The sequence below is a fragment of the Microtus oregoni genome, unplaced genomic scaffold (genome assembly GCF_018167655.1).
Source record: "Microtus oregoni isolate MIOR12 unplaced genomic scaffold, Mior012 000012F_ref0000307, whole genome shotgun sequence".
NCBI lineage: Eukaryota > Metazoa > Chordata > Mammalia > Rodentia > Cricetidae > Microtus > Microtus oregoni.
In genome coordinates, this window is record NW_024543071.1 from 40,490,130 (window position 1) to 40,503,154 (window position 13,025).

Sequence of the window (13,025 nt, forward strand, 5' to 3'; positions counted from 1 at the left end):
AGATAAAGACAGACATACAGAGAGAAAGGGGAAAGACAGGGATGCTCAGTGGTAAAGAACACTTGCTGTTCTTCCAGAGGACTCAAGTTCAGTTCTCAGTACCTATATTAAGTGGCTTACAACAACCTATAACCCTAGACCCGGGCATCTAATAGTCTCTTTTGGCCTCCACCAGCACCCCACACATATGTCACACACACACACACACACACACACACACACACACACACAAATTAAAAAGTAAGTAAGTAAATAAATGTCTTTTTTAAAAAAAAATAGCAAGCCTGGTGGTGGTAGTGCACACCTTTAAACCCAGCACTTGGGAGGCAGAGGAGAGCAGATTTCTGAGTTCAAGGCCAGACTAGTTTGCAAAGTGAGTTTCAGGACAGTTAGGGCTGTTTCACAGAGAAACCCTGTCTCACAAGAACAAAACAAACATATAAACAAAAACAACAAAAGGAAAGAGTGTCAAACTTGAAGGGAAAATAGATTCTCTAAAAATCAGACTCCGAAGGGGATCAGAAAATGAGGGGGAATTTTTCTGCCAACTAAAACAGAAATAAGCCTGCATAGTTAAAGGCAAGAGGACGGATAACTATAAATATGGATTCCTCTAGACACGCACTGCAACTTTATTAAGCTGCCTTTGATGGTCACCTCCAGAGCATGACTGGCCCTCAGGTTTCCTGAGGTTGCTCTACTTGGGAAATCAGGTGCTCAGAAAACATCAGGTGATGATTGCTCTCAGAAGAGTACACCTGAGGACCAGTTGACCTGTTAACACTGTATGCTACAGTCTGGATATGTAGTGTCCTCAAAAGCATCGTGTTAAAGGCCTACTCGCCAGCATTAATGGGAAATGGCAGAAGCTGCAGAAGATGGGGCCGAATGGAAAGATGTTAGGTCATTGGGGGTGCACCCTGCAAGGACACTGTTACCCTTGTCCCTCTTCTCTATTTCTTCCTGGCTGCTGCTAAAATCAGGCTGTGCCCTGCCCAAAGTCACGGACGGCATGCTGTGTAAAACCATAGCGTTACAGGCTGCACCTTGCCCTGAGAGATTCCACTTTACAAGCACGACTTGACTCCACTTTGCCTGCAAGTGCAGACTGCACCTTGTTGACCACATAAACAGCGCCATCTCCCTGGCACCACCCACAGGGAACAAACTGATTAAATAACCCTAAAATGTTAAAAGGAGCTACTCTATAAATTTATAAAGTTAACAGAGGCCATAAGATCGCATAATAATATTAAAGTCATCCAAGAAAACTAATTTTGAGAACTTACGAGAAACACCATAGTGAAGAAACACTGTCACCTGGACCCCACAACACCTAACAATAAACCATCTAACAATAAAATGATAATGAACTCTACGGGTGTGTCATCTGACCACCCTCAGTGTGTGTCAAGGGACTCACAAGCAGGGAACGTGGAACTGCCCTAGGAGCTTCAGCTCAGATCAGTCCCCATTGCTGCTATAACCTACTTAGACTGTCATCTGCTTGCCCATCTGGACCTATTCCTACACCTGAGAGGCAGACAACGCCCTTCACACCTAAGGGAAGTGAAGACCTGGCTAGACGTGACAGTGGATCAATGACATGGCTCCCTTTGAAGTAAAGCCATGATATGTGGCTCTCTCTCCTTAGAAGTACACTTGAAAGGTCTCTTCAGTTCAAAACTAGCGAGATGCTTCGGGTTATCAGCAGACCTTGGAGTGGTAGATATGTTCTCCATCTTGGAAATTAATGGTGCCAAAGGTGTCTGTAGGGCTCTTCACTGTGTGCTTCTCAGCAGACCACTGTTGATCCCCCTCGCCCCCAGCGGCTGAGAGGGTCCAGGCATAATCTAACCCATGATGTTCTTGTATCAGCCGGCCACAGCAGCACCTAAATTCAGAAAGACAGTCACTCAAAATAGAAAAGCGGTGCAATAATTCCAATCCTCAGATTGATGTATAGATGCCATGTATTAATAACTCTTAAAATTGGTATTCAGTTCACCAGACTTGGCAGGGAGCACCTTTACCCAGTAAGCCACCTCATCAGTCCCTATGTCTCCTTCTTAACACTGATGGACACTCTGTCGGCCATGGCAGGAAAGAAGATCATAAATACATATAATAGACTTTATATCTTCTCTCATTCCTTACTGTTGTTTTGTTTATTCCTTTGTTCTTTTTTTTAAAATGGAATCTCACCAGGATGCTCAAGCTAGTCTTGAACTCCAAACTCTAGATATAAATGATGCTTCTGCCCCAGCCTCTTAAGTAGTTAGACCACAGTAGGGTGCCATCAGACAGTGACTGGACTCTAAATAAAAGTAGTTGTGAGTGAGAGAAACCAAGGCTTTTCTATAGCTAAAATGCCACACTGTTCTTCATCTGCCTTTTTCCTTCACTTTATAAATCTTTACTAACACAGTAGTATATATTTATATAATTTGCAAATAAGCATGCATATAATGTGTATATTGATATACATAACCCAAAATGTTTAATGATGTAGTATAGAGTAAAACATGTGACGTTCACTCTATCAAAGGCAGAAACCTTTAGCATGGACCACAATATATGTATATTCATTTATAAATAATATTACATGTTCATGTCAGTCCACATAGTAAATATTAGTCAAGACAGAAGTGAAATTACAAAGGTATCAAATTGTTTGTTGTTTTTCCACTCATAACTTTAAAATACTGTAAATGAGGAAGTAACCTGAACATTCATCAATAAGGATGCAAATATAGGAATAAACACATAGCTCCCTTGCTAGAGTGCTTGCCTCAGCCTGAAAGAAGCCCAGGGTTTGATCTCCAGCATCACAAAAATCAGGCAGAGAGGTATACGCAAATAATACAGCACTATACAGGTAGGGAAGGGAAAATCAGAAGTCCAAGGTCATCCTTAGAAACATGACAAGTTTAAGGATAGTCTGAGCTACATGAGACCTTGTTTAAAAAAAAAAAGCCAGTAAGTCAAGTACAGTGATAACCACCTATAATCTCAGCTACTAGTGAGACTGAGACCTGAGAATTGGAAATTGGAGTCCACCCTAGGCAGTTTAACAAGACTCCAAGACCCTGTTTCAAAATTTCAAGCTATAAAAATCAAATAATATAAAAGTTAAAGTTAGCATTTAAACTCACAAACTTTAGGACAGGGTCAGGATTAAGGACACTTTATTTTGCTCCACTGATTAAAAGGAAGGGCAAACCCGCTTGCAGACACACGTTAAGATGTGTGTCACTGCTACAATGTATACCGCACTGCAAAGTTCACTTTACTGTGGGTGTTTTGCCTGTTTAGTGCAAATACGATGTGTATGACTCTTATGTCAAATACCTCACTGCATATGCAACATAGAGTGACATTTTATCCAAATGCAATGTGATAGCAAAATAAAGTGGTGCCCATTTCATACATGATTTAGGTGATAAAAGCTCTTGTCAAATCTCCTACCATGTTTGCATGTCTCAGTAACTCAGGACTTCTATTAGACTCAAGTTCCATGCTCATGAAAGGAAGAACACACACACACACACACACGCCTCTTTTATATGTCCATCTTTTTCAGAAGAAATAACAGGTGCCTTAATCAGAGTCAGCTCAACTTCTGAGAGAAGCCAGACACATCTGTCACTTCAATCAACAGAGCTGTTTTCCCTGATCCAGCCACTACAAGAGTGTCCACTTCTCCCTCACTGTTCCATTGGTGTCCCTCCCAACACTCCATGATCTGACGAAGAGGACAACCTTCCTGGATAAAGGGGACTGTTCCTCAGCCTAAAATTCACAAGGAGTTTGGCTCCCCTGCTAGAACCTCCAGAAGAAAAGAAAAGGAAAAAGGTCTGGAGATCTGAAGAAACTCTCCTAAGCACATTGCGAATGCCTTAAAATGAAAAGAAGCTGATTTGTCAAAGTCTCACCTGACTAAGTTCTGACAGACTTGGCAGCCTTGAGTGCATCTGAGTTAAAGAAATAAAATCATTGTTAGTTTACAAATATATGTACTAAGAACTTAATGCTTTTCTAGTAAACATCACTTTCCACAGTCTGAAAATTGGAATTTGCTAAACATGCATTCATCATTTACTTCCCATATCATTTCCTATGCATAATTATACAGTAGAAACAATGACAAAATTAATAAACCATGGACTATGAAACCAGACTACCTAGGTTTGAATACCATTGACTCAGTGATTCTTTTAAGTCCCAGCTCTCACACTTAAAAATAATTTCAAACACTTTTTGATCCCCCCATAAGGTGATGAAAAGGATTATCTTAAGTAATCTATCTGAAGTAGCTTGTGCCAGCTGCTACATTGCAGTATATTTAATAAAGGTGGATTAGTTACCTTTCTCACCACTGTGGCAAGGTATCTGATCAAAGAACTTGAGGAAGGAAGGGTCGGTGTTGGCTCACAGTTTGAGGGGCTACAGTCCATTGCGGTGGTTAAGTCATAAAGGTGGGAGTGTGAGGCAGCTGTTCACACTGTCAGCAATCGGGCACCAGAGAGAGGAAAGCTGGTGCTCAGCTTTCCCCCTTTTATTCATTCTGGGAGCAGCCTATGGGAAATGTACCAACCACATTCTGGGTGGGTCTTTTCCTACTCAGTTAAACTTCTCTGGAAACACTCATAAACACACCCAGAAGTGTTCCTCATTAATTCAGTAGGGGATTCTTAATCCGGTCAAGCAGGTGGTGGAGGGTAAGCATCATGGGTAGGTATTATGATTGCTGTTGCTATTACTTTGCTATTGTAATTATTGAACAATGAAGGTAACGCAGAACTCTAGGAAATGAAGTAATAAAACATATTTTTAAATATTTTAAAGTTATAAAGCAGGACCAGTGATGTAGCTCTCTCAGCTTGCTGAGCACAAAAGAGGCCTTGGATTATATCCCTAGTCCCTCATAAACTGGGTATAAAGGCGCACACCAATAATTTGTACACTCCAGAGGGGGAATGAGAAAGATCAGAAGCTCAAGGTCATTCTCTGTGACACCCTGAGTTCCAGACCATGCTGAGCTACAAGAGACACTGTCTTTGTGTGCATGTGTGTGTGTGCATGTGTGTGTATGTGTGTGTGTGTGTGTGTGTGTGTGTGTGTGTGTAAAACAATATCAAATCAAATACTGTCATTGATCCACAATTAGACATGAGTGTCTAACTAATGCCACTCTGTTTCATAACACAGCTTTGTTGGAGTATTTTTTATTTGTTTGGTTAGTTTGGCTTGGTTTGGTTGGTTTGGTTTAGTTGGTTTGGTTACTTTGATAAGGTTGGCTTTTATTTTCTTTGGTTTAGATGGCCTAGTTTGATTTGGTTTAGTTTGTTTTAGTTGATTTGGATTGGTTAGTTTAACCTGATTTTGTCCGGTTTGCTTTGGTTTATTTGTTTGGCACAGTGCTAAGAATGGAATCCAAAGCCTTGCACATGCGAGGCTCTGCCACAGAGTTCTGGACTCAGTTCTCATCACTGCTGTTTGGTAACACATCATGACATCTCATAGGCAAGTCCTCTATTTTTGTCTTGTTTTAAATACTGTTCTACTTTTCTCGGCTGAGGAGTATGTGAAGTCCTAGATTCCATCTCTAGTGTCTAAATAAATAAACAAGATTAAAATTGTTTTACTTCTCTAGACACATATATATCCATATGAATTTTTTAAAAATCTTTTGAAAATGTCATGATTTTTATGAGTATTTTATTTAATTTGTAAAATGATTTGGGACTTAATATGAATATAATTCTTTTCCTCATTACTTTTCCTCTTTAATTTTCAGGAAAAAAAGCTTCCAGGATTTGGTTAGCAATGATCTTATTTTAAGTGTAAAATATTTTTTAAAGACTATAATTAAGCAACAGAAAGAAAGACACTGTTTATCAAATATGATCAGTCTAAACTTTTCAGAACCCAGTATTCTAAGTTTCACTTTTTCTTTGTGTTTTTTTCTTAAAAATAAGAAAGGAGAAGGAAGTTGTAATCAAACCTATTAGGTTTGTTTTCTTATTAGGAGCTAAAAAAGATTTAATAGAAGAAAGAAATTTTTATTGATATTAAATAGCGAAATACTAGCTTTATAGTTTTAATCTGCCCCCCCAACCCACATTAAAGTATTGAATGTTTGATTTCCACCCCCACTGTTTGTGGTGCTGTTTATAGGTGCACAGCCTTTGGGAGGTGGGGCCTGACTGGCAAAAATGTTTCATTTAATGGAAGGCCTTTGAGGGTAATAACGTACCACTCACTCCAACCACCGCTTCTGTTTTCTAGTCTGAACAATGTAAACAATTATCCAGCCACATACAATAGCCAGTGCCTACCCTACATGCAGCACTGAGACCTTCTGGAGTTAAAGTTAAAACAAGCCCTTCTTCCCTAACTGCTTCCGTCAGCTGTTTGTTCCATGGGAGAAGTAACAAGTATACTACTAGTTTCCTGTCCATTATAATGACAAAAAACACATCAAAGCTATTTTTCTTGAGAATTTCACTAGAACCCAAGAAAATCAACCTATAAGAGGAATTTCCATGGTCATCTACTGCATTTTTTGCAATCACACAGCATAGAGACAGATTTTTTTCTCCATAAACAGTAAGAAGTCTTGAGTGTTTCATAAAATTATGTTCAACAGAGCCAGGCATAGTGGCACATGTCTGTAGTTGTAGTACCCAGGGAGGCTGAGGCAGGAGAATGGTGAGTTTAAGGCCAGTCCAGGCAGCATACTGATACCCTATCTTAAAATAAATAAATTCCCAGTGGTTTTCTTTTTCTCTAATGCTGAGGATTGACAGCAGGGCCCAATGCTTGCTCTAACACTGAGTTCTGCCCAAGATCATTCTCTTTGCACCTTAGGAATAACCACACTTGGTACTCTGTCACTTTTCCTGAGGTCCAAGGTGGTTATGAAGATGATTTTTCCATTCAAAGAAGTGAAATGAGTATCATGTCACATGAAACCATAAAAGATGAATGGGGGAAAATTGTGTTACCTAAGCATCTGATAAACACTTTATACACAGGTAAAATAAGAATTTCCAATCACAGGGCTTACCAAGCATAGGTAATTCAGTGAGGGTGGGACTAGTCAATGTTTAACCAAGGCAAAGAGCACGATGTCAGTCCTCGCCCACACCTTACCACACTTTCCTTCACAAGCATGCACTCATGACTTCTAAACTTTAAACAGATGTAAGGCCAATGGCTCAAGGGAATCTAAAATAGACTGGCTACCCTAGTGAAAATGTTTCTCTTCTATTTCCCTATCAGTTTTCCATCAGGGCAATGACATCCGGTCGTAAGTTCACAGACAGACCTGATTAGCCTGAGGAATTTTCCGTAGACCTTTCTTCCCCTGCTTCTTACCAGCTGCCTTGCTGGACTTTGTTCTCCGAGCAGTTTCCATAGGGTTGTCCAGAATGTGGAGTTCTCGAACTCGACCCTGCTGCCTAGAATCGGCCTAAACACAAAGCCTCAGCAGGAAACCGCAACTAAGTCTCCTGACCCCTTTGGATCTCTGCAATGTCCCTGACGTGTCCTCTACAGTCACCATCTAGTTGGGATACTTTAGGTGGAATAAAGAATAGCCACAACATTTTGAGTATTCACTATGGAGATAGTAAAAATTATCTGCCCTCACTTGGTGGGTATAGAGCCTTATATCCCTATGACGTCTGTCCTGCCTCCAAGGGGAACTGCAGTGGCACATGGACCGGAATCCACCACAATGCGACAAGTAAGTGATATTATTATATGTAATTTTTTCCTCTTTGAGTTAACGACGTCTTTAGATGGACATTTTAACAGGAACATGTTGGTGGCAGGCACTGGGGCTGTCATATGTAGCTAACAGTTCCTTCTCTTAGTAGATTTTCTTCAATCTTCAAAAAGGGCTTTTATAGAGTACAGGAACAAACAGATTGAAATGAGTAAATACCCTCACTCCATAGCTATTATTAAACACTCTACATAAGTGATATTTGTAAATTTCTTCAAATAGCACTTGAAGTAGTACCACGTTTAAGAAGGAAGAATGAAATTTAAAACTGTACCTGTGAGGGTCTTTTGTGCTGGGTATGAATTTGTTACACTCTCTCTTGTAGAATACCCCTTCAATCCAAGATTTCTGAAACAGAGAAAAATGTTATTTTGTGATCTGTTTTAATGAAAGGTGAGTGTGGTATAACTATGGTAATTCAGGTAGGCAATATATATGTAATCATCATGATATTCATTAAAATACCGTGACCAGGGACTGGAGGCCCAGTTCATTCGGTAAAGTATTTGCTGCAACAAGCGTGAGGCCCTGAGTTCAGCTCCCTAACACTCAGCATAAAAGCCAGATGTGGTAGCATGCACCTGTAATTGTGCTCTGGGAAGGCAGAGAAGAGAAGATCCCTGGGTTCTACCAGAAAACTAATTAACTGACTGAGTAATAGAAGAAGACACCAATGTCAATCACTGGCCTCTCATGCACAAGCACACAAGTATGCATTCATACACAAACCAAATCAAATCAAGTTAAATACCCAGTAGCTTCTACAGCCTAATGTTCAAAATACAAAATCAACTGATGCAGAATTTCATCTTGAGTAACAAGGTCGTAGTAAAGCTATAACTGATACATTCCCTTAGACCTGCTAAGACTGACTTCCAGGTCTTGTGCCATAATCCCAACAACACATGACTATTGTGCTCTCCATACTTTTTAAAAAGAAGAACAAATACTATGATTTACTCTTGACATAATGGGGGAAAAAGGACGCACATATGCGCTGGTTTTCTCTAAGGCGATCACAGGGGCGTGTAAAATGAATCATTCAATCAGAAAAGCTAAGGCTAATAATATTAGGAGACTGGAGGCAGAAGCAAAATCTTCTAATCCAAATTTAGCCATAACTCCTTCCCGCTTGACCTTAATTCAACCTCAATGAGTTTTTTCTTAAACATCTATTAAAATAATAGAGACATAATTTTCTACATAAGGCAAACTGAAACCTTGCTCTATTGTCATAGATAATCAGGTATGAGACAATGGTATTGCTCTCACAAACACCGATAGCACAAAAGCCAAGGATATTAGAATAAAAATGAAGAAAATAGAGATATTTTGGTTGAAAGAATGAAAATATTCACTAGAATATTAATTCTAAACCCCGAGTATTTTCAAATATGGATCCATCTAATTGAAAATCGTGCACTCTTCATAATGATTGATTGGGTATAACTAGGTGATTGTGAATTGGAGTCACAAGGACTGAAAAGGTCTTATTGCTCTGTAAATCCCAGCATGACTAAGATATCAAAACACTGGAAAGCATGTCAAAGAACAGTTCCCATCTTGGCAGTTTCTTGAGACAGCCTGTGAGCACAGCTTACCATTGGCAACTTCACTTCGTGACACAAAACCTCCATGGGGACCTGAGGCTCACTCTTTCTTCTAGCAAAGGGTCTTCCATTCTACAAAATCCAAGTCATAGCCAACTGCATTAGAATGCATTCCAACTGCATTCGAAGTCTGGAAACACAAGACAGGGAGCCACCATTGCGCCCAACTAACAGACAAGCTTGGTTTTGTCATAGTATAAAACTGCTTTTTGGTTTATGTTTATTTGTTCATTTTAGATGCTATTTTCTATGTCTAGACATACTTTGCCTTCATAAGTGTATATGCACCACATGTATGCTTAGCTACTCCAGAAAGCCAAAAGATGACATCAGATCCCCTAGAACTGGAGTTATGAGCCACCATATGGTTTATGGGAATCAAACCCAAATTCCCTGGAAGATCACTAAAACCTCTTAACCACTGAGCCATCTCTCTGGACCTCTATATGAAAATATTTTGATGCCAAATAGCCTAAGATTAAAGGTGTGGATATAATTTTAGAAATCCATACCAAGTATAATGGAATGCAGGGGAAGTAACTGTATTCTAAATGCACAAACTCTAAATCCAAGGGTCTACTACTGAATACAGCACAAGATAACGGATCCAGATCTGAGTCAGATGGGAGAGGGGGCAGTGGGACCCTAGTCCTTCTGTCCCTTTTGCACAGTCTGCAACTATTTGTGTGAATTAAAAACAATCAATAAACTATAAAAATATAAATCCATAAAAATCAAAAATGACAGCATTTAAAATTAACAAAATAGACAGGAGCTCATGACATATTTATTATAAATGGCATGAACACTAAGAATCATTAAGCTCTATCCTTATTAAAAAGCATTAACAATTTTGCCCAGCTACTCTACAGACATATTAAATATTTAATTTTTGCAAAGTAATAGCGAAAGTGCTACAAAGGCATAAATATGTCTTCAAAGAATTTCTTATTCTGAATTTCCAAATGTTTGAATCTATTAAATAATTCAAAACTCCCTTGGACAGGCCTCCATGTTTACATACTGGGAAATCTGTAACAAATACGACAAGGTTCGTAATGTCAAGAAAAGTAGAAGCGAAGGGAGGAAGAGATAAAGACTGATATAATACATCATATGAACAGTGGTCTGTAAAAAAAAATTGCAAATCAGGTACAATAACAATCAAATTATTGCCTCAGCTCCTTCAGAAGCTGAGCTAGGGGAATCCCAGGAATTTGAGCCCAGAATGGCAACACAGCAAGATGCTATCTCCAAATACAAGTATATAAATAAATAAACAAAACAATCAGCTGACTGCAAAGAAGGGCCCTAGTTTAGAAGCATATATACGTACATATATACTAATATAATATATATACACACTAAGCAAGCTGAGCTCAGTCTACTCCTTTTTTCAAATATGCATTTATTTTATTTTTTATGCATATGAGTGCTTTGTCTGTGTGTATGTAAATGCACTATATATGTGTCTGGTGCCTCCAGAGGCCAGAAGAAGGCACAAGATTCCCTGAAACTGGAGTTATGGACAGTTGTGAGTAACCATGTGGGTGCTGGGAACCAAACCCAGGTTCTCTGAGAGCAGCCAGTGGTCTGAACTGCCGAGCCACCTCTTCAGCCCCTCGGCTTATTCTTTTCAAAGACTAGATAACAAACTCTCTGTTCTGACTCAATTTCTTCATTATCTATTTGCTCATTTGCAAAAATGAAAATGCTAGCCAAGACTAGCTCATCCAGGCATGTAGCTCAGTGGTAGCACATGTGCTTAGCATGTATAGCCCAAAATTTAATCCTGGCACAAAAACAATAGTTATAATAACACTCCGTCATAGACATATTGGAAAGATCTGTTCATTTAAAGTTTAGATTTCTTCCAAGGACTTACTATGTCTCTATAAAGCTTAGCTATCATCATTAGCTATACCAAAGGGTAAAATTAGTATTTGGTTATTATATTTTTGCCACAGAACAAAGTGAGTACCTCCAACTCTCCCTCATAGGACTCCTCAGAATATGATGTAATGGCCTTACACCTCCACTTTCTCCTTAAAGTCCAGATGATGCAGACCCAGTGTTAGTCATTTATGTTGTCCTAGGCCCCTACCCAAAAATTGTTGAATGAACAAAATGAACACCCTCAAAATAAACCTGTGGGTACCATTGTATATAATTTTCCGTTCAAGGGTATAAACAAGAAACCTGTGACATAACAGAAACAGGGAATTTTTTCTTGCAGTTCCTGTGCTTAACTCAAAACTATAGCAAAAGCTTCCAGTCCCAGCACTCAGGAGGCTGAGGCAGAAAGATGGATAGTTCAAAGCCAGCCTCAGCCACATAGTGAGGATGAGGTGCTGTAGCTGCCTCCACAGGTCAGCACTTTTTCCTTGTCAATTTGGCCTTGGAGGAGAAAAAGGCAGAGAAGAACCAGGGTTAGCCTCAATTTCCTTCACCCTAAATTAAAATTACCTTTTACATCCAATCTTAGACCCGAGGTAAAGCTGGGAAAGACAAAGAAACACCCAGAGATGGGCCTTGTAATAGCCACCATCCGTGAATGGTCCCAGCTCACACTACTGGTTTTTCTACAAGGCTGGTGACTGAACCCACACCTCACACGTGCTGGACAGGGACTCTATCCACAAGCCACTTTCCCAGGCCCTAGGGCTTTGAAATACTTTCCGAGCACAGATTCTTTCTGTGGAATCTCTGAAGAGACAGATTCTTGGAAGCGTCTCTTCATTTTAAATACCCACAATTCATTTTAACATCCGAGGGGCTAAAGGAAAAAAAGGAACAGATCACTTATTTTCATCCCAACACTTTTTCAGTCCTTCAAAGATCACACAAGAACTTCCCCACCGGAGATGACTCGCCCCCACTTTGATGTCACCTGTTCTACATGACACACAGCATGGCACTGTCACGGTGTAGCTGGATACATTCTGCTGCCTGTATTTATCAATTTTATTATGACCCACTTTAAATGAAGACAGTGTGCACTTAAAGAATCAAGTCGGCCGTGGTGGGTTTGCCAAGCATGTACAAGACCTGGATTCCAAACCCAGCACCTCTAAAAGAGAAAAGAAGGAGCATTGTCTGGCCTACGAGTGCTTCAGTAGATAGAGCACTTGCCTTGGACCGGTGAGGTCTGAAGTTCAAATCTCCAGCTCTCACGTGAAAGCCTGATCTATGTGGTGACTCACCTATAGCACCAACATACTGGAGGCAGAGATAGGGAGGACCTATAACAAGCTATGTAGACAGACTAGTGGAATCAGCCAGCTCTGAGATCAAGTGAAAGACCCTATCTCCATTTGTAAGATAAAGAGCAATCAAGATGCCCAATATCAACCTCCAGTCACTACATGCACATTCACACAATGCAGAGACACGCAGACAGAGAGAGAGAGAGAGAGAGAGAGAGACAGAGACAGAGACAGAGACAGAGACAGAGAAAGGGAAGGATAAAAGGAAGGAGAGAGAGATTCTAGTTACAGAGATTATTATCTTATGTATCTTGGAATTCACAATCGCTAGGAAACCACAAGAATGGCTCAAATGACACAATAATAATTTCAGACCTCAGAGTGACATTTGATGCTTTCTCTGTAGGACTTCTC

General features: G+C 39.8%; 1 protein-coding gene across 1 annotated transcript in view; it reads right to left on the bottom strand.

Moving 5' to 3' along the window:
- Trpm6 (transient receptor potential cation channel subfamily M member 6) overlaps positions 1 to 9,432 on the bottom strand; it is a 114,296-nt gene extending 104,864 nt beyond the window's left edge. The window contains exons 1-4 of the mRNA XM_041662151.1: positions 9,397 to 9,432; positions 8,070 to 8,143; positions 3,936 to 3,974; positions 1,717 to 1,894 (exon numbers count right to left, since the gene is read on the bottom strand). Coding sequence (XP_041518085.1) covers positions 1,717 to 1,894; positions 3,936 to 3,974; positions 8,070 to 8,143; positions 9,397 to 9,432 — 327 coding nt within the window. The remainder of the gene's footprint in view (positions 1 to 1,716; positions 1,895 to 3,935; positions 3,975 to 8,069; positions 8,144 to 9,396) is intronic.
- Positions 9,433 to 13,025: the final 3,593 nt, after the last annotated feature.